This window comes from Agelaius tricolor, unplaced genomic scaffold (genome assembly GCF_023055355.1).
Source record: "Agelaius tricolor isolate 1412-34295 unplaced genomic scaffold, bAgeTri1.0.p SCAF_8, whole genome shotgun sequence".
Classification (NCBI taxonomy): domain Eukaryota; kingdom Metazoa; phylum Chordata; class Aves; order Passeriformes; family Icteridae; genus Agelaius; species Agelaius tricolor.
The window spans coordinates 20,458,066-20,485,411 of record NW_027269268.1 but is presented as its reverse complement, the minus strand read 5'-3'; the positions used below and the strand labels follow the sequence as shown (position 1 = coordinate 20,485,411).

General features: G+C 40.7%; 1 protein-coding gene across 1 annotated transcript in view; it reads left to right on the top strand.

Moving 5' to 3' along the window:
• The first annotated feature begins 1,808 nt into the window (after positions 1 to 1,808).
• GATB (glutamyl-tRNA amidotransferase subunit B) overlaps positions 1,809 to 27,346 on the top strand; it is a 42,173-nt gene continuing 16,635 nt past the window's right edge. Inside the window, exons 1-8 of the mRNA XM_071431877.1 lie at positions 1,809 to 2,015; positions 3,931 to 4,081; positions 17,708 to 17,821; positions 20,865 to 21,063; positions 22,044 to 22,166; positions 25,050 to 25,163; positions 26,230 to 26,314; positions 26,673 to 26,717. Of these exons, the coding sequence (XP_071287978.1) occupies positions 1,849 to 2,015; positions 3,931 to 4,081; positions 17,708 to 17,821; positions 20,865 to 21,063; positions 22,044 to 22,166; positions 25,050 to 25,163; positions 26,230 to 26,314; positions 26,673 to 26,717 (998 nt within the window). The 5' untranslated portion in view covers positions 1,809 to 1,848. The remainder of the gene's footprint in view (positions 2,016 to 3,930; positions 4,082 to 17,707; positions 17,822 to 20,864; positions 21,064 to 22,043; positions 22,167 to 25,049; positions 25,164 to 26,229; positions 26,315 to 26,672; positions 26,718 to 27,346) is intronic.

The following is a 27,346-nucleotide window of genomic DNA, read 5'->3' as shown; positions in this document are numbered from 1 at the left end:
TAGCCTGACAGCTGGGTTGAAGTGACCTGCCAATCCCTACACAGTATCAGAAAATAACTGCATCCAGAGCTCATGAAGGACAATTGTACAGAGAATAAATTTGTTGCAGAAGTAAAAACCACATACTAAAGCTTCAGTCTGAAAAGCGTTTTTCATCACAAGACATTTCATAGGCCTCTGCTACGTCTGAATAAAAATGGGATTTTCCTCAAATCAGAATTATCAAAAGTTCTTCATTGGCTCAAAGACTACTACACAGGGAATTATATTATATATTATATTAATGTGTGAAGAAGTTTCCTACAAGAGAGAAGGAAAAAGGCAACTCCAATGTTCTTTCCATCTCCACAACATGTACAAGATGACCTCTGGTCAGTTCTTGTCAATTGGAAAGGAATTTTACCTTGGTCACTCTTTATTGTACAAGGGGAAGATATTTCCCAAGAAAAGGAATGTGACAAATTAATTTTAAAAAGGTATATGGTACAAGTAACTATACATCAGTGTCTGATGAAAGGATCTCTCAACTGATTCTTCTTATACAGCACTTCCAGGTAATTTATTAAAAACACAAACATATCAGAAAATCACTGCTACGAAACATTGTTTATAAGACATTTTCTTAACATTTTCTTCACTTAAATTATATGATTGGGTGAATTATCTTCTGCATGATTCAGAACCATCCAGCACCTCATGCTGGATCTTGGAAAGACAAGAGGTTGCAAAGGTTCCAGGATACTTCCAAGTGCCTGTGTGCACCACTGTCCTCTGCTGGAAGCGATCAGCCTGAGTGTGTGTGTGACTGACCATCACAGTGTGTGACTGGCACTCACTGAGTGGGACTGACCCTCACAGTGTGTGACTGACCATCACAGTGTGGGACTGGCACTCACTGAGTGGGACTGACCCTCACAGTGTGTGACTGACCATCACAGTGTGTGTCTGGCACTCACTGAGTGGGACTGACCCTCACAGTGTGTGACTGACCATCACAGTGTGTGTCTGGCACTCACTGAGTGGGACTGACCCTCACAGTGTGTGACTGACCATCACAGTGTGTGTCTGGCACTCACTGAGTGGGACTGACCCTCACAGTGTGTGACTGAAACTCAGAGTGTGTGACTGACCCTCACTGAGTGTGACTGCCACTTAGAGTGTGTGACTGGCACTCACAATGTGTGATGACACTCACTGACTGTGACTGACACTCAGTGTGTGACTGACACTCAGTGTGTGACTGCCCAGCCTCTGGTGGCAGTCACTGACACAGTGCACAAATGACATAAGCAACTACAGCTCACATTCATTCCCGTTTAAGCTCCACATGCCTGCAGTTTGGGATGCAATGCCATTACTTCTGTTATCTGTGCTACATAAACATGAGAGATGTTTGCAGATGCCCTGGACAAGGCCCTTTATTCCCACAGATACCCCCAGGCCCAGCCGGGACTGAACCTTGCAGCCTACTGACAGTTCAGCTGCCGAGCTCACCGCGTGGCACTGCAGCATTTGATGCCCACGGCCTGCACACGGCCGCCGACAAAACGGCAGCGGGTTTTCTAAAAGCGTGAGACCAGAAGAAAACCACATTCAATGCACTTTGAGGATCTGAGCCCCCTAACGCGCTCTAAATAGCGGCCAAGCAGCGATGCCACAGCTCACTCCAGCATTCCCGGGATAAGCAGCGGACCCGCGGGCCCATCGCTTGCCGGCTGGGCGGGCCGGTGCCAGGCCAGCGGCCTGACGGGAGTTGTAGTGCGTCCGCACAACCCGCGCTCCACGCAGCCATCTCGGACTGCGATTCCCAGGGGGCGCTGCGGGCGCCGAGCCGCCGCTGGCGGGGCAATGGCGGCCCTGGTGGCCGTGGCGGCGCGGGGGTGCGGCGGGGTCTGGCGCCGGGCGCGGCAGCGCGGCGCGGGGCAGCCGGGGCCCGGGCCCGGCCCTTTTCTCCGCGGGCAGAGGGCTGTCGCCTGTAACGCGAGAGGCGGGGCGGTGCCGGCGGGGAAGAGCGGGTACGCTGCCGGGACGGCGCGGGGAGAGGGGCCGGTGGAGCTGGTGGTGCTCTGCAGCCCGGTCCGGGGCTCCGGGCTTGGGCACGGCAGCGGCGGTGACAGCGGCGGGGCCCGGTGTAAATTGGGGCGTGTGAGCGGTGTGAGGCATTGGTGCAGGCAGCGCACGTTTGTCCCGCATTCCCCGAAGCGCGGTCGGTCGGTGATTGCCGCGGGCGGGGCCGTGACCCTCCGGCACGCCGGGCTGCCAGGAGAGCCGCAGCTCGGCCAGCCCGAGCGCTCCGTGTGCCGGGAAACCACAGCGAGCGCTGCTCCGGCTTTCCTGAGCGCGATTTCCAGGGTTACTCCTGCCCAAAAGAGGCTTTCCCTTCCAGAGGAGTATTGTGAGATACGGGCGGTGTGCCTGAAGCAGAGCACTTGGTTTCTGCTGCAGCTGAAAGTCACGGGCTGAACAAGTTCTCCTGTTCTCTGGTGTCCCACGAGGGTGTGCACAGCTGATCGCTTCCAAAAAGTTGTGCAGACAGCGGCAGGAGTGTGCTGCTGATTCTTTAGAGACACAGATAAACATAATCCTTGAGCAAACACGGCAAGAAGCTGTAGGTGCCTCACCAGTGCTGTTAGTAGCATTGAAGGACTGACTGGTGCACGGACCTTTATCTCTGAGTGTAAGCCAGGATGCCGATTAGGCAAAACCTGGTGTAATTTTTAATGCCATGATATGACAGAAAGGCGTTTCTGAAGAATACAGGAAGCAATGGAATGAATTTGTGTCCAAAATGTAAAGGAAAGCCCACATTATTTCTCAAACCTCCAAGCATTTGTATGATCAGCTGAAAATACTGAAGAATAATACTATTTCAATGAAAGAAAATTTATTAGCTCCTTTAAACATCTGAACCTTAATCTTTCATGATAATATTCTTCTTCCTAAAGCATCAATAGAAGTGGCATCTGCATCACTAGTTTGGTGTTTGTAGGGATGTTCTCAGCTGGTGGAGGGCAGATGGAGAACTAAAATCTTGGCAGTGTAGAATGTTCACCTCTGGAAGGAACACTGTACTTGATATATTTGTCTGATGTTTTCCCATAGCTTGCTTGTCTCCTATAGCTGTCTGGGTACTCATACTGCTGAAGTGTTCTGCCACAGAAATGTGATTTCATCAGTGAAATATTATTTGTGCCACTTCATTTGTACAAGGCCAGATAATTACTTACAGAAACTGTCAAGCAATTCATACTGTAAAGGTGACCTTTTTCTCTTGTCCATATAAAGGTTATGGATGTGAGAATTGCAATTACTTTTTAGATGATATGGAGAAGCTTTATTCTGCAGAATACATTCAGAGAACAGTAGCTCTCTAGTTGAAATGATGATTTCTCTATTACCAGATTACTAATGTTTATGCTAATATTCTACTAACGCTGCTCTGGAGAGCCACCTTTCCCAGCATGCAAGTGTCTATCTGACAGAGAATACATAATTTATTATGCCACCTGTCTGTTGGAGATTTATCAAACTACCTGAGAAGTAATTCATATTTATGATGATTTGGGGATTTTCACAAGGCACCAAATTAGAGTTCATCCAGCATGCAAGTGTGCCTCATTAATTTCTCTGAGATTTCTCACGTAAGGAAAAGTTAAAAGTTTTAAACCATTACATTTTTCATTATATTCTTTTTTGCATATAACGAACACTGCCATATATTTCCCGTAGCCTCCGTTCTCTAGTATCACAACACAGCTTTTTCTATTACAGTGTAGATGTATTTGAAACATTGTTTAAAATTTTTTTACAATTACAGTTTAATTTTTTTCCATAAAGTAAGCGTTCTTGATTCTTCTGTTTCTAAGTTTCCATGGTTTTTAACATCATCTGGATGTAAAATTTTTCTCCCTTCTCCTCTTTCCTTTTCAGCCTTGCTCCGTGGGTACCAGTTGTGGGTCTGGAAATTCATGCACAGATCAGCTCCAACTCAAAACTCTTCTCTGGTTCCCAAGTCCAGTTTGCAGCACCTCCCAACTCCTTGGTGTCTTTCTTTGATGCCTCTTTACCAGGAACTTTACCAGTAAGTTAAGCTGCAATTTCATTTATGTCAGGATTAATGTCAGACAACTTTGTGTTTGCTTCTAATATTTTATTCTTTCCAGGATTTGACTAAAGTCCTATATATGGCTACTTTTCCTTACTTTTCTGGTTTCTGTTTGTTTCATAACATGAGATGCCTAGAATTGTTTCTTTTCCATTTCCTCACTCCCTAGTTATTGCCTCAGATACTTTATATCCCCTCAAAGGAGAAAAATCAGGAGTGTCTCTTCAGCATAGTGAATGGGTTGTGGTATTTCTTTGAGGCCAGAGTGGGTGTGTTTGCTTAGTATGCCACACAGGAAATTCCTTAAATATGAGAGATGCCTAAAGCCCAGTGAGAGAAGAACATCTTAGATTTCTGAGTGGCCATTTGATGTTGTTTTGCCATATGTTTGTTTATGTAGCTGTCATTTGCCATTTGGAATGTCTCACTGAGGAGTTTCTTTGCTTCCTGAGTAGAAAGTCTCCAATTTAGGAAAGTGTCAACCATTCCTATTTCCAGAGCAAAGTAATTATTAAAAAAAAAAAGTAATGTGTGTGAGACATTGGGGATTAATAGGTCAGAATAACTAGCTAGCACATAGCAATAAGGTTTATTAGTGAAAACTTAGTAAGTGTTTGAATTCACAGCTTAATTATAACTGTGATGGCTATGACAGTACTGCTGTGGAATTCTCTGAGTATCTAACAAGTTTAATTTAAAAATAAAAGTTAAAAAATTATAACATAAGCTCTTACAATACAGTGAAAAAAAATTTAATAGACTTAGCATTGCCACATGCAGCAACTCTGCAGAGACTAAGATGGGGTCTAATTATTTAACGCAGAAACATTTCACTGACTATATTCATTAAATGTGCAGATTTGAATTCCAGTTATAGAAATGTATTTTTAAATCTAGTTGAAGTTTTTCATCACCATAAAACAGCCTTAGATAATCTAAAATTGAGAACTAATTTGTGGCTGGATTTCTAGGGTCTTGATATATGTCATGATCCTTAAAAGGAGAAATTATGTTATTATTATTTTATTTTTATTTCTGTATTTGCAAAGGTACTGAAAATTAAGGAAGCGAAGTTTAGATGCTGATAAAATTGGGTCTTTGCTCTGGTTGCAGTTTCAGATCTGACTATATGGAGATAATGGGAATCTTATGTAATAATTTGGTTTTAGAAGAGTCTAGCTAGACTTAAAGACAGAAAATTAGTTCCTTTCATTTGGGGGCAGAACTAGGTTAGTCAGAAAATCCAAAAGAGTTCAAGATTCTGGTTTTGAACCTTCTATTTAACCTTCTGTTAATGCACAGAAATTCTCTTAGATTGTCTAATGCTTATCTTCAGTCAAGTAGAAAAGCTGTTCTTGAGTGAACAAAAATGAATATTTATGAGGAGGTTAATTTTTCTCCATGTTACTGTTTATTAAGGGTTCAATGTATGTGGGTGTGTCTTTTTTCTTTATTAATGAGGCTTGGTATGACCTTTGTAAGAAGACCCCAGTACATGTGGGCTTTGGTAAAGAAAGTAACTGCACCTGGGAAGAAAAAATCCAGAATGGTTAGGTTAATTTTAAAGTAGTGATGCTATGTTAGGTTCTATTAGCTGCTGTTATCTATACAGAGAGAGGAAAGATTTTTTCTTACTATACTACTGATGAAAACAGAGTTGAAAGTGGATGTTACAGAATACATGTTCCTGCATGTTAGAATGTGATGCAAAATCCAATCAGGAGTCATAGCTCTATTTTCCTATTGTACCTGCTACTGCTGAGGCCAGCATTTGCTCTGGAATCAGATGGCCTTGTTTTCTCTGTGTAAATTTGTACATGGCAATAGTATCTGAAGCAGAATTGACTTTTGGTAAATTTTGAAAGATGGAAGGGTATTTTTGAAAATTTAGAGTATTTCTAGACTAAAAACAAACCAACAAAAGCCATTTTAATAAATGTTAGGTTATTGACTAATAAGAGTGCTTGGAAGATAGATATTTGGCCTTTCATTTGGACTCTATTTTGTTGAAAAATAAAATAAAAAAAAAAACAGCAAAGTTTTTATACAATAGTTGTGCTGAGTCTAGAATAGAATGACTGTTGTTTTAACCTGAGAACTATAGGGACAGTTTTCAGTGTCACAAGGATTTAAATTTGCTGTGTGACAACAAGATGGCTGTGATAGAGAGCTGTCCTAGCATTTGCTCCTTCACAGTGGGACCAGAAATGATGGTGCTGAAGGGAGCTTTTCAGGTTGCTGTGCATTTCTGGGTCACAGTAAGTGTTGATATGAGCTTTTGCTGTGCTCTACACAGGAGAGGTGAAACTAGAAGAATGTGTTTAGCCCTCCTCCTGCTTTCCTTTTTATATTTGCTTCCTGTAAGGTTAATACAGCTTATTTTATCCTTCTGCTGCAACTAGGCCTTGGGAGGGTCATCACAGTGGTAGTGTGTTGTTCTCATAAAGTGCCTCTGAGACAGGCAAGAGGAGCTTTGCAGGTGCCCTCCTATTTGGCATGAGACAGAAAAAATTATTATAGAATCATGGGATGGTTTGAGTGCCAGGGACCCTACAGCTCATCTGGTTCCAGCCCATGGGCAGAGACTCCTTCCACTAGAGCAGGCTCCTCAGAGCTCCATCCAGCCTGGCCTTGAGCACTTCCAGGGATGGGGCAGCCACAGCTTCTCTGGGCAGCCTGTGCCTCAACACCCTCAGAGAGTAAGGAATGTCTTTGTAACGTCTAATCTAAACCTGCCCTGTGTCAATTTAAAACCATGTCCTGTTGTTACAAGCCCTTGTAAAATGCCCTTCTGGCTCTCTCAGGCCCTTTTTAGGTACTTGAAAGTGCTGTAAGGTCTCTCTGGAGTTTTCTCAATGCTGAACAACCCCAACTGTCTCTGCCTGTCTTCATAGGAGGGGTGTTGCAGCCCAGTGCTCATCTTCATGGCCCTCCTCAGACCCTCTCCAGTAGGTGCATGTCCCTATTATGTTGGGGGTCCCAGAGCAGGATGCAGCACTCCAGGTGGGAACTCACAAGGGTGGAGTAGAGGCGCAGAATCCTCTCCCTTGCCCTGCTGCCCACACTGCTTTGGATGTAGCCCAGGCCATGGTTTGCTTTCTGCACTACAGGTGTGCTTTGCTGGCTCATGCTGAGCATTGCCTCAACCAGCACCCCCAAGTCCTTTTCCCTGGGGCTGCTGTCAATCCATTCTCTGCCCAGCCTATATTGGTGCTTGGGATTGCCCTGATCCAGGTGCAGGATTTTGCACCTGACTGTGTTGAACTTCATGAGGTTTGCACAGGCCCACTTCTCAAGCCTGCCCAGGTCTCTCTGGATGGCATCCCTGCCCTGCAGCATGTTGGCCACACCACACAGCTTGTTGTCATCTGTGAACTTGCTGAGAATGCACCCGATCCCCCTGTCCCTGTCACTGACAAAGACATTGAACAGCTCTGGTCCCAGCTGAGAAGACCACCTAACACCACTTGTCACTGGCCTCCACTTGGACATTGAGCAGATGACCACAGCTCTTCTAGTGCCACCACACAGCCAATTCCTTGTCCACTGACAGTTTGGGACCACATTTGACTCCATACGTTTAATTTCATTTCATTTCATGAAATTTACAAAAGCCTGGGTTTTTTACCTTGGGAATGGACTTGTCAATGATCTTGGCTTGTATCTTCAGAAGACCTATTTTATACATGGTAGCAGGTAGTGCATTACACCTGCAAACTGGACTAAAATTCTTCTGAGGATCCATAAAAGTGGTTGCCCTCCCAATCTGGTTTAGGCTCTGAAAATTCTGAGAGGCTTTAGAAAGGTTTTTAAAGCTAAAACTGGGCTCACAGAAGAAGAATCCATGATTATCTATTTTTGTGATGGAGGTGGCTGACTAAAAGTTAATTATAGCTCAGCCACAGAAATAAGATAGTAGATCTAGCAGCTAAAGGCTGAAACCTTTTTGTCAGTGATTAGTCTTTGTCACACATTTTGGGTTTGTCTCTGGCATGACTGAAGTGAAACCGTGATCCTATTGTAGGCAATCCTTTGTAGGTAAGTATATAAAGAAATAATCTAGGATTTACATATCCAAAGTTTAAATTAATAAGATTTGAATTAATATTAGGCCTACAGTCCTAAAAATTTTGAATTTTTTTAATATCTTCTCATGTGTTTGAATTTCATTCTCCTCTTAGTGTGAACAGCATCTGTTTTATCTTTTTATTTTTACAACAGACTTTTCAGAAGCACTTGGGGCAAGCAGATCACTCTTTTGCATGGAGGAGAGCAGTGCTAGAGCAGCTCTCAGCCCTTGTTCCTTCTGGCACTGAGCTCTGGCACCCTCAGCTCCAAGCCCAAGCTCATCCGAAGCTGGCAGTTGCCAGTGCAGCACTGCAGAGTGTCTGGGAGCACCTGGATCTGGCTGTTGCCTTGCAGTGCTGGGCTGGTGAGGGGCTGCCCAGGCATGTGACAGGGCTAATAATCAGTTTGGGATTACAGAGGGTGTTTCCATCTGTTCTTGGCAGTGGCAGGTACCCAGTGTTTTCCCAGATGTTTTGGGAGATGGATTACCAGACTTAAATAACATCTAGAATTCATCAGAATATACAGGATTTATCTGATGCATTTGCTTTCAAAGGCTCTGAGAGGTTTGTGTGAGATTTTGGTGGATCTGTCAGCTATTCATACTGGAACAGAAACAGCATTTGAGACCAGAGTTTATACTTTACAGCTTGAAACTAGATTTTTTTTTTGTATCCTGTGCCTGTTAAATCTGATGATTGCAACAGCTGCTTTACCAACTTGTGATTTCAGTTTTGTTTTGACATTCATGCTGGCATGCAATGTGAATTTACTCCCTTCTTCTACTACTTTGTTTTGAAAAAAAGCCTGCTTCTTAGCTTGACTTTTGGTAACTACAGTTTTAATTGCGTGCACTTTTCATGGGGAATTAACAATCTTCTGATCTTTGTATGGATGTTTTTTTAGTTTCCATTACATACATCTTCTTCTTTTCTTTGAAACTACATGATGGCTAGGTTTTTGTATCCATGAGCTCTCCTCTAAAAATAAATTAGTGGCAATGCCTGATGGAAAAAGTGAGTTCATGCTTGTTTTAAGCCATTTACCTATGTCTAGGTTCATTTAAACTCCTCATCACTTATTTCTCTAAAACTGTAGTAATTGTACTTAGGAGAAAAAAGAGGACTTTAATAGAATTTGATGGTACATTTCTGTTGCAATCCTTTCTTTCCTGATAATATTTGGGTTTGTAACATGCTTGGTCAGTGCTTGGGAGTCTTTTCTTGCTCACACTCTTTTTCTTGCTTTCTGGACTGCAAGCTTGCTGGGCTTGCAGTCCAGAAAGCTTCTACAAAGAAAATACCAAATAATTTAGAAAAAGAATAGAGGAGTGAATTAGGCTTTTAAACCACTGCTCTCTGAGGATGCTTTTTTGGCTCATAGACCCTTAAATGTCCAAGTTCATGCTGAATTAAAGTCTGCCTACCAAATTTCAAACTATTAATCATTTCAAAGCTGTTGTACTGGTCAGAAGAAGCCTTTGAAAGATGATTAGATGCTGACCTCAGGTGACTCAGGACTGAGTTATGGTGCAGGTTCTGTTTCTTTGTGCTCCATAGGATCATTCACAGCCCCAGGGTTACCTCTGGTACCAAACTCCTTCACTGGGGTCTGAGAAATGTTGTATTTCCTCCATTACTGCAGCTGCTTAGCTCAACTTTATATCATACTCAGGGCATTTTTTTCTGGAGACTCTCTGCTCTTGTGTATTGAAGTATTTTGTGACATTTGTTGCTCCTCTCTCAAGCTTTGAAGATGTCTCTTGTAACATTTTCTCTCACTTTCTGCTATGTCTCATATATTTGGGAGTATTTCTGACCCTCATTCTGGGTGTTTTAATCTTTTTGTCAAAGCTAACAATGCAGGTTGGGCTGTCTCCTTAGCACCTCAGTAAGTGTTGAACTCTCTGTTTGTTCTTGTTGGCTTTACTGTTCATCCTTAACAGGTCCCTGAAAATAGGGATGCAAGTGGCTGATGCAAACTTGCCTGTTAGAATAGCATTGAGTTGATACAACATCTTGTTATCACCTATTTCAGTAGATCCTTCAGTGCATCAATGATGTTGCCTATATTTTCTCTTACCTCCTTTTCTGTTGTTTCTTTTTAATCTCTTTACCTTTTATTTTACACAGGTTTTTTTCTACTTCTAAGTGGGGGAGCAGGAGTTGACAGTATCTTGTTTCTTTCTTTCACACAGTCCTATTACTGCAGTTATTCTGCCATCTTGGACACTTCTGAACAGCACAACTGCATGATGTATCAGTGTGCCCCTTTCTGAATTCATTTGGAAATTGCTGCTGAAATGCACATAAGCTTTTTGCAGTAGCTTTTCTCAGTGGGTGGGAATTTCTTTAAGTTGGACCTGCAAATATTGTTGCAAATTTCTATTACCTCTGTTATCAGTCACTTTAGGTGTTCTGGCACCCTTAAGTTTTTTATTTGATTTAGTTTTCTCACAGTATGTAGACAGTTTGGTTCCAGGTGTCTCCATCTGAGGAAATCCAAGGTGGTATGTTGTATATATGTGTATCTTAGCAGTGCTCTCTTAAGCAAAAGTTCCATGGTTCTACCAATTTCTTAGCATTTTAACTTTGCAAACTGACCTCTTGCTACTTCATTCTTCTTAGCAATTGTCTTGTTGAAGAGTTTTTCATTAAAATGTGTTTAGGGAAGCATTGTGTGACAGTAATGACAGATAATTGTAGACTGGGTCTTTGTTATCTTATGGTTAGCTGTCTGGTGAGTAATGTTGCATAACTGTCAGGTTTTTGTATTTTGTTGGAAACTTATCTTGGCGCAATTAGGCTGTAATCAATTCCTGGGGTAAAATTAATTTCTTTGTGTTCTCTCTGATTATCAATCACCTTGCCACCTTAAATATGACTGTATTTGATTTTGAGAGGATTATGTAAACTTCTGCAAGTGATTTCTGTTAGTTACATATGCAGATTTTGCCAGAAGGATATTGTTTTCTATTTTTCAAGAAATGCTTGTTTTGAAATTTTGCTGCCAAGTTCAGCCAAATTTTACTCCAAAAAATTTTAGAGGGTTTTTACTCCAAAAACCCTTCTAGAGGGTTGTTACAACTATATTAGCAAGCATATGAAGAAGAAGTTATCGATTTAGTCTCCCCACTGATCTCAGCTTTTTTTGGGCTGCTGCTCTTCAGATACTTGTGACACTTTGTAGTCATTTTGGGATGTTTGATGAAATAAGGAGAAGATGTGGGAATCACAGGAGAGAGAGTTTTGGGGTCACTGCTTAAGTAAAACAAACTAGGGATATTATTTAAAGGAAATTAGTCTCTGTTGGTTCTGCTATTGCAGAACAAGTTTGTTAAAAGCAAATAATTTCTGTTTGCTCTCTTACAATTTCTCTCAAATAATTTGTTAATAGTTCTTTGCAAGACTTGTTGCATTATGTCACCTATTGTTTTCCCAAATTAGTAGAATCTTTTATCTATGTGTAAAAGACCACTTCTGGTTTACTCCTAATTTGTATATTGTGCTCACTTAAGGGATCTGGGTCAGCCTGCAGGGAAAGATGGCTGAGAACAAATAACCATGTTTTGATGGATAGCTGTTGGGGAAAAAAGGAATGAGGGATTCAGGGCAAAGGGCTGAGAGTTTAGTGTGTGTTTGGTGTGGGCTCTCAGACACACAAAAATTGCAAGGAGCAGAGGGCAGATAGCCAAGACTTTGAAATAATAGAAAATGGCAGTAAATGGGGTTCAAAGGTCAGAATTTGTTACAACTCAGAAAACCACAGAGCTGGCTCTCACCAAGCCTATGAGCAAAGGAACATCTACAAGGAAAAACGGGGTAGGAGTTGGTTTACAGACTATTTTGTCCTAAATGCTCTGAGTGTCTTCATTTAAGAAATTAAACAGTCTATGTTGTGTTGAAGAAGGCAGATGATATTCACATTCAAAAGCCTTTTTTTTTTGGAACTCAGTGTAGGAAGAAAGGTCTGAGATGGTTCTCCTTAAACATCTTGTTGCCTTTGGGTTTGATCGTAACTTATAACTTAAGTTTTAGCCATTGCACTGGGCAATGTCTCCTACCTCCAGCAGCAGTGAGATGTTACCACTGGATCTTCCTGCATGAACTGTGCCCTGGATCACACAGCATTAGCAGTGACTTAAATTCCAGCTGGCATCAGAGAGGGAGCATCCTTATGACAGGTCAAAAAATGCCACGTGGCAGATGCAGAAGACTAATGTCAGCAAGGAGAGCTTGGATGTTAGAGAGGTCCTGGACTTCTTTATGAGAGCACCACATAAGCACAGCTTTTGGTTATGAGTTTCATGAACAACTGTATCACCATTGCATTGTCCTGTCTTCTCTGTGGGTTCTCCTGCTTGGAACTGGTCCTGCAGGGTAGAATCTTTTGGTTTTAGATGCTGCTGATGGGATCAAAGATATGATCTGGATAGGCTGCTTCCCAGAAAACAAATTTATTCTGTTGAGACCATTGAGCAATTTGCCCGCACAGTGGTCTGAATAGATTTTTCCTTCTGTGTTTCTTCTAGCAGCTCCTGTTGGGCTGAGAAACCTTCAATTCTGTCATTATTGAAATATCTTTGTACCTGGTGTAATGTTCCATTTTTCTTGCTCCCAGGGGTCAGCATTTCTCCCTACTGCTGTTGCATTTTTCTGCTCATCACTGACACTGGAAGATGCTTCCTCCATCCTAAGCCTTGTGATAAAAGCTCTTCAGCTTTGAGCAAGTGTGCCCTCTTACTCTGTTGAGTATACCTGAAGTAGTGTGTTTGGGAGCTGGGTGCTTGTTAATGGCAGAAGTGCCTAGTTTTTAGATATGACAGGAATCATTGTGTGCTGCATCACCACAGGCCAGCTTTGCCACTAGACAAGGTTAGCAATAATATGTTTTGTATAGCACTCTGTGAGTTTGGTACCAGACTGTGAAAAGGTAAATTTGCAAAATGCATTAAGTATGTTTAATGCCCCTCATAGCTTTTGCTGTTGCAGCTTCTGAGTTGCCATTTTGGGCTCTTAGGCTGGAATCTCTTTTGATAATGCTAAGATCTCAATTTAAAATGTCTGGTGCTCCTTCCCCCTTCTTTCTTGCCCCTTTCCTTAGACATAAGAACATAATGTTCTTACTGGGGCAGCAAACATGCTGTGAAGTAGATGCTGGAATAAGTGCAGAGGAGACTAAACTGAAGTTTTTAAAATTTTCTCTGAAATTTGAGACCTCAGGTTTTGGAATGTGGGTTCTTTGAACACCTAAGAAATTACAGGGCTTAAGTTGTCTTGTTTTTTAAATTTTACTGCGTCCTTCGGGGGATGGAGTCTGATTGTAACCCATTGAAATAAATTTGGGAAATGGTCAGCTCTTGATTTATTGTATCTCCATTCTGTACATGCATAGCTCCAGTTGGTCCCTTCTCTGTGTGTGGGAGGATGCCAAGGCAGAATGCTGCAGAGCAGTAAGTACTCATCTACAGAGTCAGACTGAACAGCCTCAATTACACTGGGACTAAGTACATACAAGGGTATTCTATTTTGAAGTTTAACTCATGATTGCACTTCAAAGAACCATATATTGCAGCAATTTGGTGCTTTTAACACAGCTAGAATAGTAAGACTGGGTATATCCATTAGTAGAAGCAAATAAAAATCAGAGTGAGATGAAATAGGAGTACTTGAAAATGTGATTAGATATATCTGTTGAGGTTTCTAAAGATTGGTGTCTGGTCTATGGAGAGCTGGCTGAGTACATTGTACTACTTCCTTCTTTCAGATATTATTTTGAATGAAAAGGAGCTAAAATTAAATATTTCTTAGATAAACAGTCCTGTAGTTAATCTGATTAATGCTGATTTTTTCCATGATTGTAAGTAGGACTGAAGGTCTTAAGATAGCCAGTGAATATTAAATCTACTTTATTAAAATGTGTGACCTAGAATAAAAAACGTCACAAATTTCTGGGGAATTATTTTGATTTTGCCATTTTTAGTACAAGGAATATTTTCTTCTCTAAGATAGGCTTCCTGAGTGCAAATGTTATTGCAGAGATGATTGGTTTTTTTGTAAGAGTTAGCAAAAATAAACTTTTTTCAGGAGAGTTATTTAGATATTTTTTCTTTTTCCCCCAATTATCCTATACAATACCCATTAGCAAAACAAGAAGCTGCCTACCTGCCCTCTTTAAAATTTAAACATGGTAATTTACTAAATATAGAAATGTATATCTTTATGTAAAAGGGTGCCAACTTTCTTTAATGTATTAATATAAGGACTAAACCCGTTGTTAAAGAAAAAGCTGTTAGAAAATTGCTTTTGGTGGGAATTTGTGCCATCAAAGGTATTGCATATAGTTTTGAAGAGCTATTGAATATTGTATTTAAAACCAAGGTCTTGACTAAACTGAACTTGGAAATAAAGATAAATTCTTAAAAGGAGTCTTTCCACTTGTGGTCTAGATGTAAAGAGTAGACAAGTAGCAGAAACAGATCTTGGTTGGACTGTTCTTTCATTCCTTTAGTGCTCAGTTACCATGGTGCTGTAGCAGGAGACCAGAGCTACAAGGGAAATGGTGCTGGTGTTGTGATGCCGTTGTTAAGGTTTTTCACGAGTTTCTAATACAAACAATTTACATTTCCTTTCATAATAGCTCTGTAGGATTCTTTTCAAATACTAGGAGGGATGCTTCCCATTTAGAAGAGTATATTGAAGAAATCTTTATAGACTGTTGTGTTTTGTCCATAGATACTGCAGGAACTACACAGCTTGCTTTCAAGGCCAGCAGTTTGCTAACATAGCAGACAGGCAGCTTGTCAGTTCAAGCCAGTAATTTAAATCTTTGGTGCTAGTCAAAACTGTCAACTTAATAACAGCTTACTGCATAAACAAGCTGGAGGGCTTACTCTAGGTCATTAGTATGGGAAGTTTCATGTACTGAATTGATGTTTATCACTGCAGATTATTTGAAAAGCAAGGCTTGTTTGAAGGAAAGGTAGCAGTGATTTGTGCTTACAGCATTTTACAAGCATATTTGTGCTTGGTCATGGCAATGGGTAGTAAAAGTCACTTCAGACATGAAGCAGTATTAGATAAGTTATGATTTTTGAAGAAGAGGAGGGTCATCTAGTTGGGTTTGGGTTGTGTTTTCTTAAAGGCACACAGGGCAGAGGAAGCAGATTGGCATGGTTAGCCATCTCAGTGTGCCATAGCAGGAAAGATCTGCTTTGCAAGGCCTTCTCTCACCACTGAGATGGGTGAAGGAAGTTCATGGAAAGTTGAGTCAGTAATGGAGCATATACAGTGATTTGGCTACTGTGATGCAGTACGCTGGGGACACATACACATCAGAGTCATCTAAATTCTTGGTAATATTACATAAAAAATAATCAGTACTTCATGTTTTTATGCCACTTTTTCCCCAGAGCCGCCAAAATGTTTCATCAGCAGTAGAGCAAAAGATCTCTCTGGTTTGAGTGGTGTATAAATGGGGATTCTTTTTTTCACCTCAAAACAGTTATCCCTTAGGGCAATGAGTAAGATACACACTCTCCTGTTGGAGTAAAAATTGAAGAGCAATGAAGTGCTATGAAGCTTTCAGTGTTTGTGACTCAGGAGTTGGGTTTTGTCTCCTTCACTGATTGCAGTCAGTCACAACCCCTGCACCGTCAGGAACTGTAGCAAGATACTGGCTCACTGCTTTGAAGCTGTGGTGTTTTGAGTCTACCAGGCCTTATGGAGGCTTGATGGGTTTCTGGTGGCCAATTTTATTACAGGACTGACTGGCAAAGGTCCTCACTAATTTGTAAAGCTGAGCAGGATTGTGCCATAAGGGTTTAGTAAGAGGAAATTTGCCTGTATATTTAGAAATATGAAGATATTTTAAACATTGAACATTTGACTACTGCTGTTATCCAATTCCTTAAACAGTAAAAAAAAAAAGTGTGCAGTCTGGAAGCATTAATTATTGAAAACAGGAGCATCTACTATATAATGAACTGCAGTTATGCTGCTAAAATAAATTCATATTTTGTAGTTATCAATTTTCTTTAGATTAGAGTCAGGACTAATTGCATGCATTTTGCTGTGGATTGATATTTCAAAGGGAGATTGTTCTTCCTTTTTTCTTGTCTGGAATTTGCTTTATGTATCTCTTAAATTTTTTAATAAGTAAAATATGCCTGAACAGATGATGTGTTCTAGTTAGCCATATATAGCTACACTAAAGATCTGAAAGTTCCCTTGTTAAATGTCTTAAATATTTAATTTCTTTTCTGTATAAGCAATTTTAAAGTTTTTGTTACATGAAGAGTTGCCTATATCCTCTCTTACTATTTTGATTTTTAAAAAACTAAATGAATAAAATAAAGATATTCATTTTCTGGCTGAAGATGTGGGATGATGGGAAATGTACAGCTGCTTAATATGTTTTCAGAAATCAGGCTGGAGAATATAAAAAGTAAATACTGTCAGAAACATGGAAGAAAACTTTATTTAAGCCTTTTATGTTCTGGTCAATGCAGATGAAGTCATGTACATTCTTTTACATAATGTGCTCCTTTAATGGTCCTGCTGGAAATAGACTTCTTGGCAGCTGTACAGTGCAGAACAAGATGGATAAAGTTCTGTTCCTGTTTCAAAATGCTGTAAGTGTGAGCATGTCAGAATTGTAGTAAGACAAAATCAGTCTTTTTTCCTTTTCAGTTCCATCCATTTGGTGTTAGTTAAACGAACTGTTAAATTAATGAGAGTGCATCTGAAAAAAAACATCGTTTGTCAGTAGTTTTTGGAGTGGAATCCTCTGGATCCTGACCCTGCTGAGGTGAAGGGTGTAGTGCTGAGAATGATGAGTCCATCCAGTGAAAAAACTGCATTTAACTCCTTTTTTTCTTTGTGAAGACCTTGCTGGATCTTTAGATCACATGGCATTCTGCAACAACCTTTATCACTTGGGTTTCTTAGGTGCTGGAAACATGTATACTTGTAGCCATGGGATCGCTTGTTGTCTTTTGGGTTCTGTTTTAGCAAAGATGTAAGTGTGCATCATTTCATCCTGGTTAAGCAAAGCATTAAAATCTATGGTATGTGTAGATACTCATAAATTCACTGTGGTTCTGTGGTTACAGGTGCTCTGAAGTGTTCTACTGTAACAGCACTGCAGTCCCTAATGCAAATCCTGTGTTTCAAATTCCCAGTATGAGCTGACAGCTGGTTACAAGTCAGTTATCATGGGCTGTGATTTGTCTCCTGTGTCCTCAAAAGATTCAAAAGCACTGAATGTTGCAAAAGTAGCGAGCCAGAGAAGTGCACACCTCCATATGTGCTATGACAAAGTGACTGAATAGCTTGTATTTTCATGGTAAAGCCTTGCAGATTTATAGCTGCCGCAACTTTAATGATGAATAAGAGCTACCCACACAAAGAAAGAGATCTAATGATGACTGAAGGCAAGTGAAATTGAATATATGCTCCTTATACGGCAGTGTGTGGGAGACACATTTGTAACATACTGAGTATCTGAGCAAAACCATGTGTCATGTTTCCTTAGGTTCTCAACAGGAGATGTGTAGAAGCAGCAGTGATGACAGGCCTGGCTCTCAACTGCAGCATAAACAAGAAGTCCTTGTTTGACAGAAAACACTACTTCTATGCAGATCTGCCTGTGAGTATGCAGTGTGGCTGGTCCCTCCTGGGCTCTGGGAAGGACAAGTCTGCAGTATGGATGGCAGTAGGGGAGGAGTGCAGAATGCTGCTTCTGTTTTCACTCAGTGCTCTGCTCACCCCAGCAGGATGCTGCACTGTGCCCTGATGGAACAGGCAGCTGTAGCCTTGTGCTCACTGATTGAATATGATTGCTCTGATTGCTGACTCCTTGCTTAGCTGCACAATTCCAGGAGCCTAATGTAATTGGATTGGGAGCTGGAGCTGCTTTGTCCCTTAAGTTGTCCATTCCTGGTGTTTTGTACTAATTGTCTGTTAGGGTAAAAGCAATCTGATAAAAGTCCTTCATTTAAGGTGAATGTATAACTAACACAGGCTCCAGTGGAATAAACACAGTAGGGTCTTTTTTGTGTGTGCTTAGGGACCTAAAAATATTTAATTTGCCTTCAAAACTTTCCCAGCTGTGGTTCCAATAAATGAAAAAAACAAAACAATAGGAATAGAGTCTTTACAGTGTAGTTTGTTGGTAGATTTCATATGTGTACACGGTGCCACTGGAAGTCAGATGTATTTTGCTGTATTTGATATGGATGTAGAAATACTGAAATAGTTTAAGAACCTGACTTCTGTCCGTGCAACAGGATGCAGCAGTATTTGGGCCTTTTTTTCTCTCTAAAGACATTAAACCTTTCTAATTTTTTACTTATTTTTGTGTGAGCTTATTGGTATTGAATGTTCAGTTTAACACTAATCTGTCAAAGAGAGGAAGCTATTTTTAGTTTCTTTGGTTTTGGGGTGAAGATCTGATGACATGAAAATAAAAATATGTGAGTTGATTTTATTTGGGAAAGATCAGGCATGTTAGCTTATCCCCTCTTTAGGTGGGGAGTCTCAGACATCCAGAGAAGCAGAGTGGGAGACCTCTCAGATCCCAGACAATTCTGTAGAGGTGCTGTATTATTAACCAAATTACTTTCTTTCCCACTCTTGTTCAGGTATTGAAAATATTTTGAAGTTGCACAAAACATTTTCAAATACAATTGCTTCCCACCTTAGAAAAAGAATTATATTATAGTTGTCCAGTGGAGACCTGGATCTCAGAAAGGATTTCTGTTTTATTTTTCTCTAGGTTGTGAACTTGTGGCTCTTCTGTGAAGTTGCTATAATTTTGATTTGGTTTCTGGGGATAACTTTGCAAATATTTGTAAGCCATTAAGAGGCTCTTTTATTGGGAGCTGTGCAGTGACCTGCTGGGAATGTGAAAAGCAAACTTAGCAGTTTGAATTGCCAGTACTTTTTTTAAACATGTAGAACTATCTTAAAGCCCACTTCAAGACCTAAAGGGGAAAAGGTGAAATAGCAGGAAATAAATATGACTTTTGAAATTCCTTTACACATCATGAAGGAACATCAAAAACATCACAGACAAATTGTTTGCAATTTACTTTTAGTGCTTACTTTGTTAAACTGAAATCACTCTCATATTCTTGTGATGTCTGCTGCTATTAGTCTGCTGATAGCAGATTTATGGGTGAATGTTGTCCTGGGAAAGAATCCACGTCCATGTGTCCAAGAGAACAGTTGAGGTGGAAGAAACTGTGGGACTCTGCAGACATGAATTACAGGATCATCCTCTGGTTACATAAGCATGGAGATTTGGTCAGGGAGATGCTGACATGTTTTATTAGAAACATGTAATTCTGGTTTTTAACTGACTGACTTCTGCAGTTTAAGAACTGACAATAAACTGCCTGACCTACATTTCATAGCGAAGTCTAGTCAGGAACCCTGTAATAAGATGCAGATTTTAGGCTAATGAGCTGAATAGAACAGATAAATCCAGCTCTTAGGGTCATTTGACAATGGGATTATTGTCACTCCTGAAAACAGGGCTTTGGATGGGAAATGGGATTCATATTATTTATTGTCACTCAATATTTCAGGCTGTAAAAAAATTATTTTAATGAGAACTTCTAGGACATGAGAAGAGCCTGTGACTAGCATAGGCTGCATAGAGTCAGTTATTTCTTTTTCTTACAGTGATTATTTCTAGTAGGTCATGCACTTCACTGCATATATAAATTGGGGTGTTGACAGGGCCAGACCACTGTTCTCCATTCCAGTGCCCTGGAATTCACCATCTCTACATTTTGGAGTGAGCTCATCATCCCTGCAAAATACACAAATACTCCTCCCAAATAATTTGTGTCTGGCAGACTTTTTTTTTCATTTTCACCTCTAATGCCATAGGCAGGTGAGGAAGGAGGAAGCAAAGGGGACCCCATCTCAGCTGTCATTGACTCACTTCTCTATTTTTACATCATTGCAGTTGTTCCAATACCTTGCCACTGTTTTGGCCAGCAGTTCCCCCTTTGAGTGGAGTCCCAGGCATGAGGTGGCATTTATCAGCTGTGTGTCCTGTGTGGGGTGGCAGTGTCTTATCTTTTAAGTTGCTACATTAATGAAAGAGAGCTTTCTCATTTTCTTGATTTCCACACCTTCACCCCTTCCCTCTCCTTCCCTCTAATGAGTACAGTTTGGAACAGACAAAGGGCATGGGCAGCCTGTTGGGAGGATGAGTGATAGCCCCAGCTTGGGGATGGAAGTACAGTAACTGGCTTCAAACAACATGTAACATGATTGTGGGACCACAGGCATGGAACAAGCTCTCCAGTCCATTTCCTGCCCCAGGGCAGTATCAGAGAAGTTTGTCATCTTTGGCAAGACATTGTGCATTTGATTATTGATTATTTCAGCATTCATATGGTGTCCTATATTTGTCTGTTATTAAGGAGTTCTTGTATTTTTTCCAGACTTCCAGCTTCTTACTGTTATGTTGAATTCTAGACTCATCTTCTAGCTTGCTTCCTTTCCATTTAAGCAAAGTTACTTTTGAATTTACATGTGCATTTATTCTCTCTTATATAGGTCACTTTGAAAGATGTTGCATTTTCAGTTTTGTTCTTAGTCAGTTATATTTGCACTTGGTCTGCTTTCTGAAAAGTGAATGTTTCAGTTGTGTATAAAACTAATTTTGTTGACAGGCTGGCTATCAAATCACTCAGCAAAGAGTTCCTATTGCAGTGAATGGAAGTCTGTCATACAGTCTCTGCATAGACAACAAGATGAGCCAGATGGTGACCAAAACTGTGAGGATTAAACAAATTCAGTTGGAGCAAGACAGTGGAAAAAGTCTCCATGATGATACAAGGAGCCAAACCCTCGTGGACTTGAATAGGGCTGGTAGGCTTGGAATATTTTCCTATTTTTCTCCTCCTTTTGGGTTAGGATGCGTCTTTAAAGGCAAATAGATGTCAGGAAACAGGCAAAAAATAAAAACAGCTTTGTGGCTCTCTCCTTGAAAAAATAATTCATGAAAATGACTGTTACACTGGAAACAGATGAATACTTGATTTTTTTAATGGCCAGTAAACCTTTCCCATTTGCTGTTGGTTGATGGCAATTGGCAGTAGCAAGTTAGAAATCTCTTGGCTCCAGTTTGCTCAAAATTGTGTCACATAGAGCCACTCAGCTATTTAAGCTCTGCACTGTATGTGTTATTAAAAAAAGTTAAATATTACAGATACAGTGAATCAAGTTTGTGTATAGAAAGAGCAGCTGTTGGAATCTGTTGGTGCATGAGTCAGACATTTCTCTTAATTATTAGCTTTGAAGAAATGTAGATTTTCTCTTTTAACTTGGAAATTGTAAATGGAGTGATCCAAAGGAGTGCACAACATGGGCAGCAGCCTTGCTGGCCTGGCCTAACTGGGACAAAGTACTCTGGTGTCCATTGGAGCTCAGGGCTGTGGCTGCTCAGGTTCCTTGAAAGCTAGGTCCTGAAGCTAAGAACTAGACTAGATCTGTTTACAGTTCTGCCTGCTCCAGAATTAGTTTAAGATAAATAAACTTGCATCTGAAACCCAATTGGCTTTAAATGAGAGTCCTTCTAGAGGAATGGGTCCTTCTGATCTGCATGTCATCAAAGGGTGGGGGGTTGTCTGCAGTTGTCAGTTACTTTAAAAAAATAGCAGGAAAAGTTTTTCTAGCAATCTGCAGCTAGGCCCATTGTGACAGTTACTAAATAATACGTGGGGGTTTATGTGGTTTTTTTGTTTTTTTTTTTAAAGAAGTCCAAGTTCTTTCATGTGTTAGCCAGTTGCACTCTCATATGCCAAGATCAAAAGCTATTGTCGAAAATCTCCTGTCTTTTTTCCTGGTAGGAGTTGGTCTCATGGAGGTTGTCATGGAGCCTGATATGTGCTGTGGGGAAGAAGCAGCTGCAGCAGTCAGAGAGCTTCAGTTCATTCTGCAAACACTTGGGAGCAGCCAGGCAGTCATGGCAGGTACTGAGGGGAGGAAAGCATGTTCCCTTGTCACCAGTAATTCTCTGTATTTGCAGGAGTTTTGCAGCTTCCAGTTACTTTGCTCTATGGTTGCTTATAATGCATAGCCCTTTCTAGCTGTTGTTTTACAATCCTCAGTCTGTCCTAATGTCTGCCATGCTTATAGGTCTGTCTTTGTCTGCCGAGCTTTGCTGTACTAGATGTTATGTTTCCTCACACAGTAATTTTACAGGATGAAGCTAGGCAGGAAGAAACATCCCCAGGGTTCTTGTGGTGCTTCTCTCCGTCTCTCTCTTGTCTTGCTTGCCACAGCACTGCAGCACAGAAGATCTGTAGCACAGATTAATTGTAGGGTATGGAAGGGACAAAGGGACAAAGTAGTGGGAGCATGGATCATCTTCTAAGTGTCAGGTCTCAGCTAGTCATAAAATTGATGTGGGCAGTAAACCAGTGCTGGTGTCATGGATGAGATGGAGTAAACAACAGCATGTACAGAAATGGGTTCTGGGGTTAATTTTAGCCAGGATTACCTATCTTTCTGAGACCACTTCCTCTTGCAGGAAACATTGCTTCTGGCACCAGCTCTTTCTGTAAGTTTAAGGCCCCAGTTTTCACAACAGGTGATGTGCAGAAGCATAGCCTGCATTCAGCCCTCCTCACTGGTGATCTTGTCTCATTAATTGTGAGATTCAGATCATGCCACTTTTCCTCAGTCTTAATGTTGCCAAAATTTTACAACTAGCACATGGTTACAGGTAGCATACAGCAGACATCTGCTTAAGAATTTAAAAGTGGTTTCAGGCATTCATCCTCTTCACACACATCCACAATTAACAGCTGCTTATTAGTGTTCAGAGTGTAAGCTATATTTTTGCCTGTGACAGTTGGCCTCACTGTCTGGCAACAAATTCAGTCCATTATACAAGTGGATATCTCCTGGAAAACTGAGTCAGAGTGGTCTATGCATCACACAATAAATGGGATCCAATAAATGTTGTCTACTGATGCAACTTTAATTTAATGTAGCGGGAAATAATAATAGCTAGGCATTATCTATTTCTCTGAATCTCTTCTCACACAAGTGTCCCACATGTCATATAAGGCACAGTTGTCAGTATTAAGCAGCCAGTTTGGATGCTTCTTCAAGGGCCTTTGTGGGCATACTTATACACAATCATTTTTCACTACTGAATTTGGCCCTAAGATTGCCATTGGAATTGCATTGTGGTGTCTTTTATCGCAGGGACATTTCTGTCTTTATATGAGAATCCCAGTATTGGAAATATTTTTCTTCCAGGAAAGGTAGCTATAAAAGTATGTGGATTTTTTTTTTCTTTCTAAGTGAAGGTTTTAGGGGCTTTTGCATGTACAGTGAAGACATGTGCCCAGTTTTTATCAGATGTTATTTCATTAACAACAAACAGATGAAAAGATGCTTTCATTGTAAAGTGAAAGAAAAGTAAGCTGGGCTCAAAGAAAAAAGCCCTTTTTTGGGGGTTGGTTTTTTTGGTTGTTGTTTGTTTTTGTTTTTTTTCTTTTAGGAACTTTTGCAGCCTGGGTCTTTTCCTCATGCCTGATTAAATATATTGTCTGGTCACACTGACACCTACATCCAAGTAGAAACAGGTCACGTCTCAAATAAAGCAAGGCCAGGACAAGGCTATTCCTTGTTTGGAACAAGTACAAGTTTCACCCCAAAGAGGGAGCACATGCAAAACACTTCCCTTGAAAGAGATGTTGGGTCATTCCAGCATCTCTGTCTCATTTGCATGTCTGGCAAGGCTCTGTGAAGACAGAGGAAATTAGTGTGCTGTCATCCAGCCTGCTTTTACAAATTGTACCAAGGCCTTGTCTGTCAATTTAAATCTATTGACCAGAAGGGATTCTGAAGCTGTAGCATCTTCACAGTTTTATCTCTGAGCCATTTTGCACTCTCATTTAGAATTCTACAATATTATAATGTATCCAATCAGTAGGCATTTGTTTCTTTTTATCTGCATGTAAAATAAAAAAATGAATTAAAAAAAAACACAGGGAAAGGCTACAGATGTTCAGTGTGTAATATGGGGAAAATAATGTTTCTTAAGATTCCAGGATGTAATACAACCTCTCCTGTTTGTGTATTCCCAGAAGTTGGTAACTGTGGCAAGGCTTTTCTTCTCGGAAGAGATGTCTTTAAAGGGGCAATACTTAGAAAGATACAATTATTACTTCCTTGTGGTTGAGTCACTAAAAATTTTTAAGGACATTGATCCATTTTGGACTGAGAGATGCTTTTATATAAAACTTTGTACAGTTTTTGGCAGCCAGGGATATTTTGGGGGTTAAGATTGCAATTTCTTGAAGGGGAGGAAGAAAATGACAAAAAAAATCCACTGCTGCTCACATTTTGTCCTTGAGCTGTAAATTTCCAAGAACACCTTAGTAAATCTGTTGAAAATAACCTTAAGTTCCTGTGTTCCATGCTAGGGTAGTATATATCCATCAAATTGTAATTCCAAAAGGTATTTTGGTGCTGCTTTGAGAGGAATGGAAGCTCACAATCCACCACTTTGCTTGTCTAATTCTGCCCTTTATTTCAGATCTGTGAATCAGAAGCTCTTTTCACTGTATGGCTTAGAGGATCTGTGCTGCACTGCATCATGCAGTTTTCTGAGAGGAATTATGAGCAATGATTTAAAACTATTTTGAATGATTCAAGGCAGTCCCTTGAGATGGAATCACATACAGAAAGCTATGATTAAGTGGTTGTTACTCCTTTCTGAACATAGAGAAGTCTGCTATTAAGGCTTTGCACATAACATGCAGTTTATTAAGCATGCCAAGGTTTTTAGCTCTAGTGTACAGGGCAGACTGTTCTGTTAATAAAATTTCCTTTTACAGAGGGTCAGCTGAGAGTGGATGCCAATGTTTCTGTGCATCACCCTGGAGAGCCTTATGGAGTGAGGACTGAAGTGAAGAATATCAATAGCATACGATTTCTGGCAAAAGCAATAGGTAAATGATGGTTGCTTCATTGCAAAAGCATTGTAGGTATTTTATGTGGTCTGACATGAAATATGTCAGGCTCCTGAGTGCAGTAATTGACCTTAAATGCCCTGACAGACTTCACCTGGGTGTCTCCTCCATGTGCCTTGCCTGTGGGTACAGGAGTCCCATTTAGGCTCAGGTTGGGGCCTTCAGACTTTGCCTGAATGGCTGTGTGACAGGTGTGCCAGTTTTCAGTCATGGCTCCTGAAGGACCTTGGACCTGTTCTGTAGTCTTGTTCCTAGAACTTAGCTCCTTCTGCTTCTCCCTGAGCTCCCTGAATGGGCCCTGGGCTCAGCTCATCCCTTCACCTCCACTGGCACTGTCAGAAGACTCTGTTGGTGGCACCTGCCCTGCTCACACTGTTCAGACTCATGGGACTGCATCAGATCATGAAGGCATGGCCTGGGCTCTGGCCACCCTTCACTCCTGGCTTATCCCTCTTTATGGAGCAGCCCCACTCTTGCTGCTCCCTGACAGAATAAATCTTAGTATGGCATACTCTGGGAAGAGCAGGAATTTTAGTCTGCAGGTTTTTTGCAGTAAAACCTCTGCCTACAAGAACGAAGCAGGTGGTTCAGTGCCTAGCATGGACTAAAATATGGTAGCAGTGGTTTTGTGTCCTCCAGTGGAGACGATTGTTTTCCACTGAGTATGGTGTGTGATGTCTGTGAAGTTCAGATGCAGCTTGGGTATGAGGAAAAAAAAGCTGATTGTTACTTCTCCAAAAGAAAACTGAACTGGGTGACTGCAAGGTCACCAGGAATATATGATTGGACTGCAGTGCCTGGGAGAAAATGGTTTCCATTTAAAGGAAATGAAAGCAGATGAGGAAAACACACAAAGAAAGAAGCAGTGCTGGAGAGAGAGACAGTGACTGATAATTCTGCCCATAACTATTGCTGTTGATTTCATTAAGCTTAAAACAATGAAGTCTTCCATTATGGCGTAGCAGTGAAAAATGAAATAGTGGAGTGCACTAAAGCTAATACTGTAGTCTAACAAGCTTACTCTTTTTTCTTTTATTACTGTCAGACTATGAAATACAGAGGCAAATTGAAGAACTTGAAAATGGAGGGACAATTTTGAATGAAACGAGAGCCTTTGATTCCAAGCTTGGGTGAGTTTTTATTTTGGGAGGAACATAGGAATAGCTGCTTTTGAGTGCCCACATATACCTAGTGACATGATCAGGAGCTGTAATATAGTTGCTCAACTTGTGTCTTCTGAAGTTAATGTTCACAAGTATAGTCTCCTCTTAGGGAGTAATTTAAGGCTGAGGCTTTTTCACAACAGATTGTGTCCTGCATCAAGCAGTGTTTGTGAAAATGACTGCTCTCTTACATGCACTTATTCTTTGAAGTGGTTTTAATTGGCTCTCCTAATCTTCACAAGGCAAAGGTTTTGGGTTGTGGTTTTGCCATAAAACTAACTCTGTGGTGTATCTCTTACCACATCTTGTTTTGTTTTTATTTTAGGTGCACAGTACCAATGAGAGACAAAGAAGGAAAACAGGATTATCGGTATTTTTTTAATAGACCTAACATTTGACAAACTGTAAATTTATTACATTTCTGAAGTGTAGCCAATGTAATAAGGATATCAAGTTAGTCATTACAGTGAGTATGTGTTGGAAGTTTACCTTCCAGTGGAAGGGGCAGAGACCTATCAAAATCAGTGCTAGTCTGAGCAGTTCAGATCTGGATTTGTGTCTCAATTCTAGTAAAGCCCCAGGACCTTTCCCAAAGACTAGGCTGGGAGTACTTCAGCTCCAAGTGGGAAAGTTGAAGGTTTACTGTATGGCCAGTATAAGTGTATTCTTAAGAATGCCTGACATAAAACATCAGAATTTCTGAGTTCAGCGTTGCACCTGCTTTAAGTAAATACAGAGGGAAGCAGTTTTCAGCTTCAGCCCTGCCTCTCCATGCTTAGATTCTGTGATCACAGATCACAAACGCTGTTTGAAAATCCTAGCTGCTATTGAAAGGTGTCAGCATTTCATGGGGAGGTTTCTACCTTGAAGTTCTTTGTAGACCTAATGAAGGTGCTACCTTGCTAAGTACTTAGCCTTTCACAAGTGTGAGATGACAAACACTGAACCATAAAGTCACCCAGGAAGTATTTAACTGTGAGGCTGAGGGGACAAGGCATG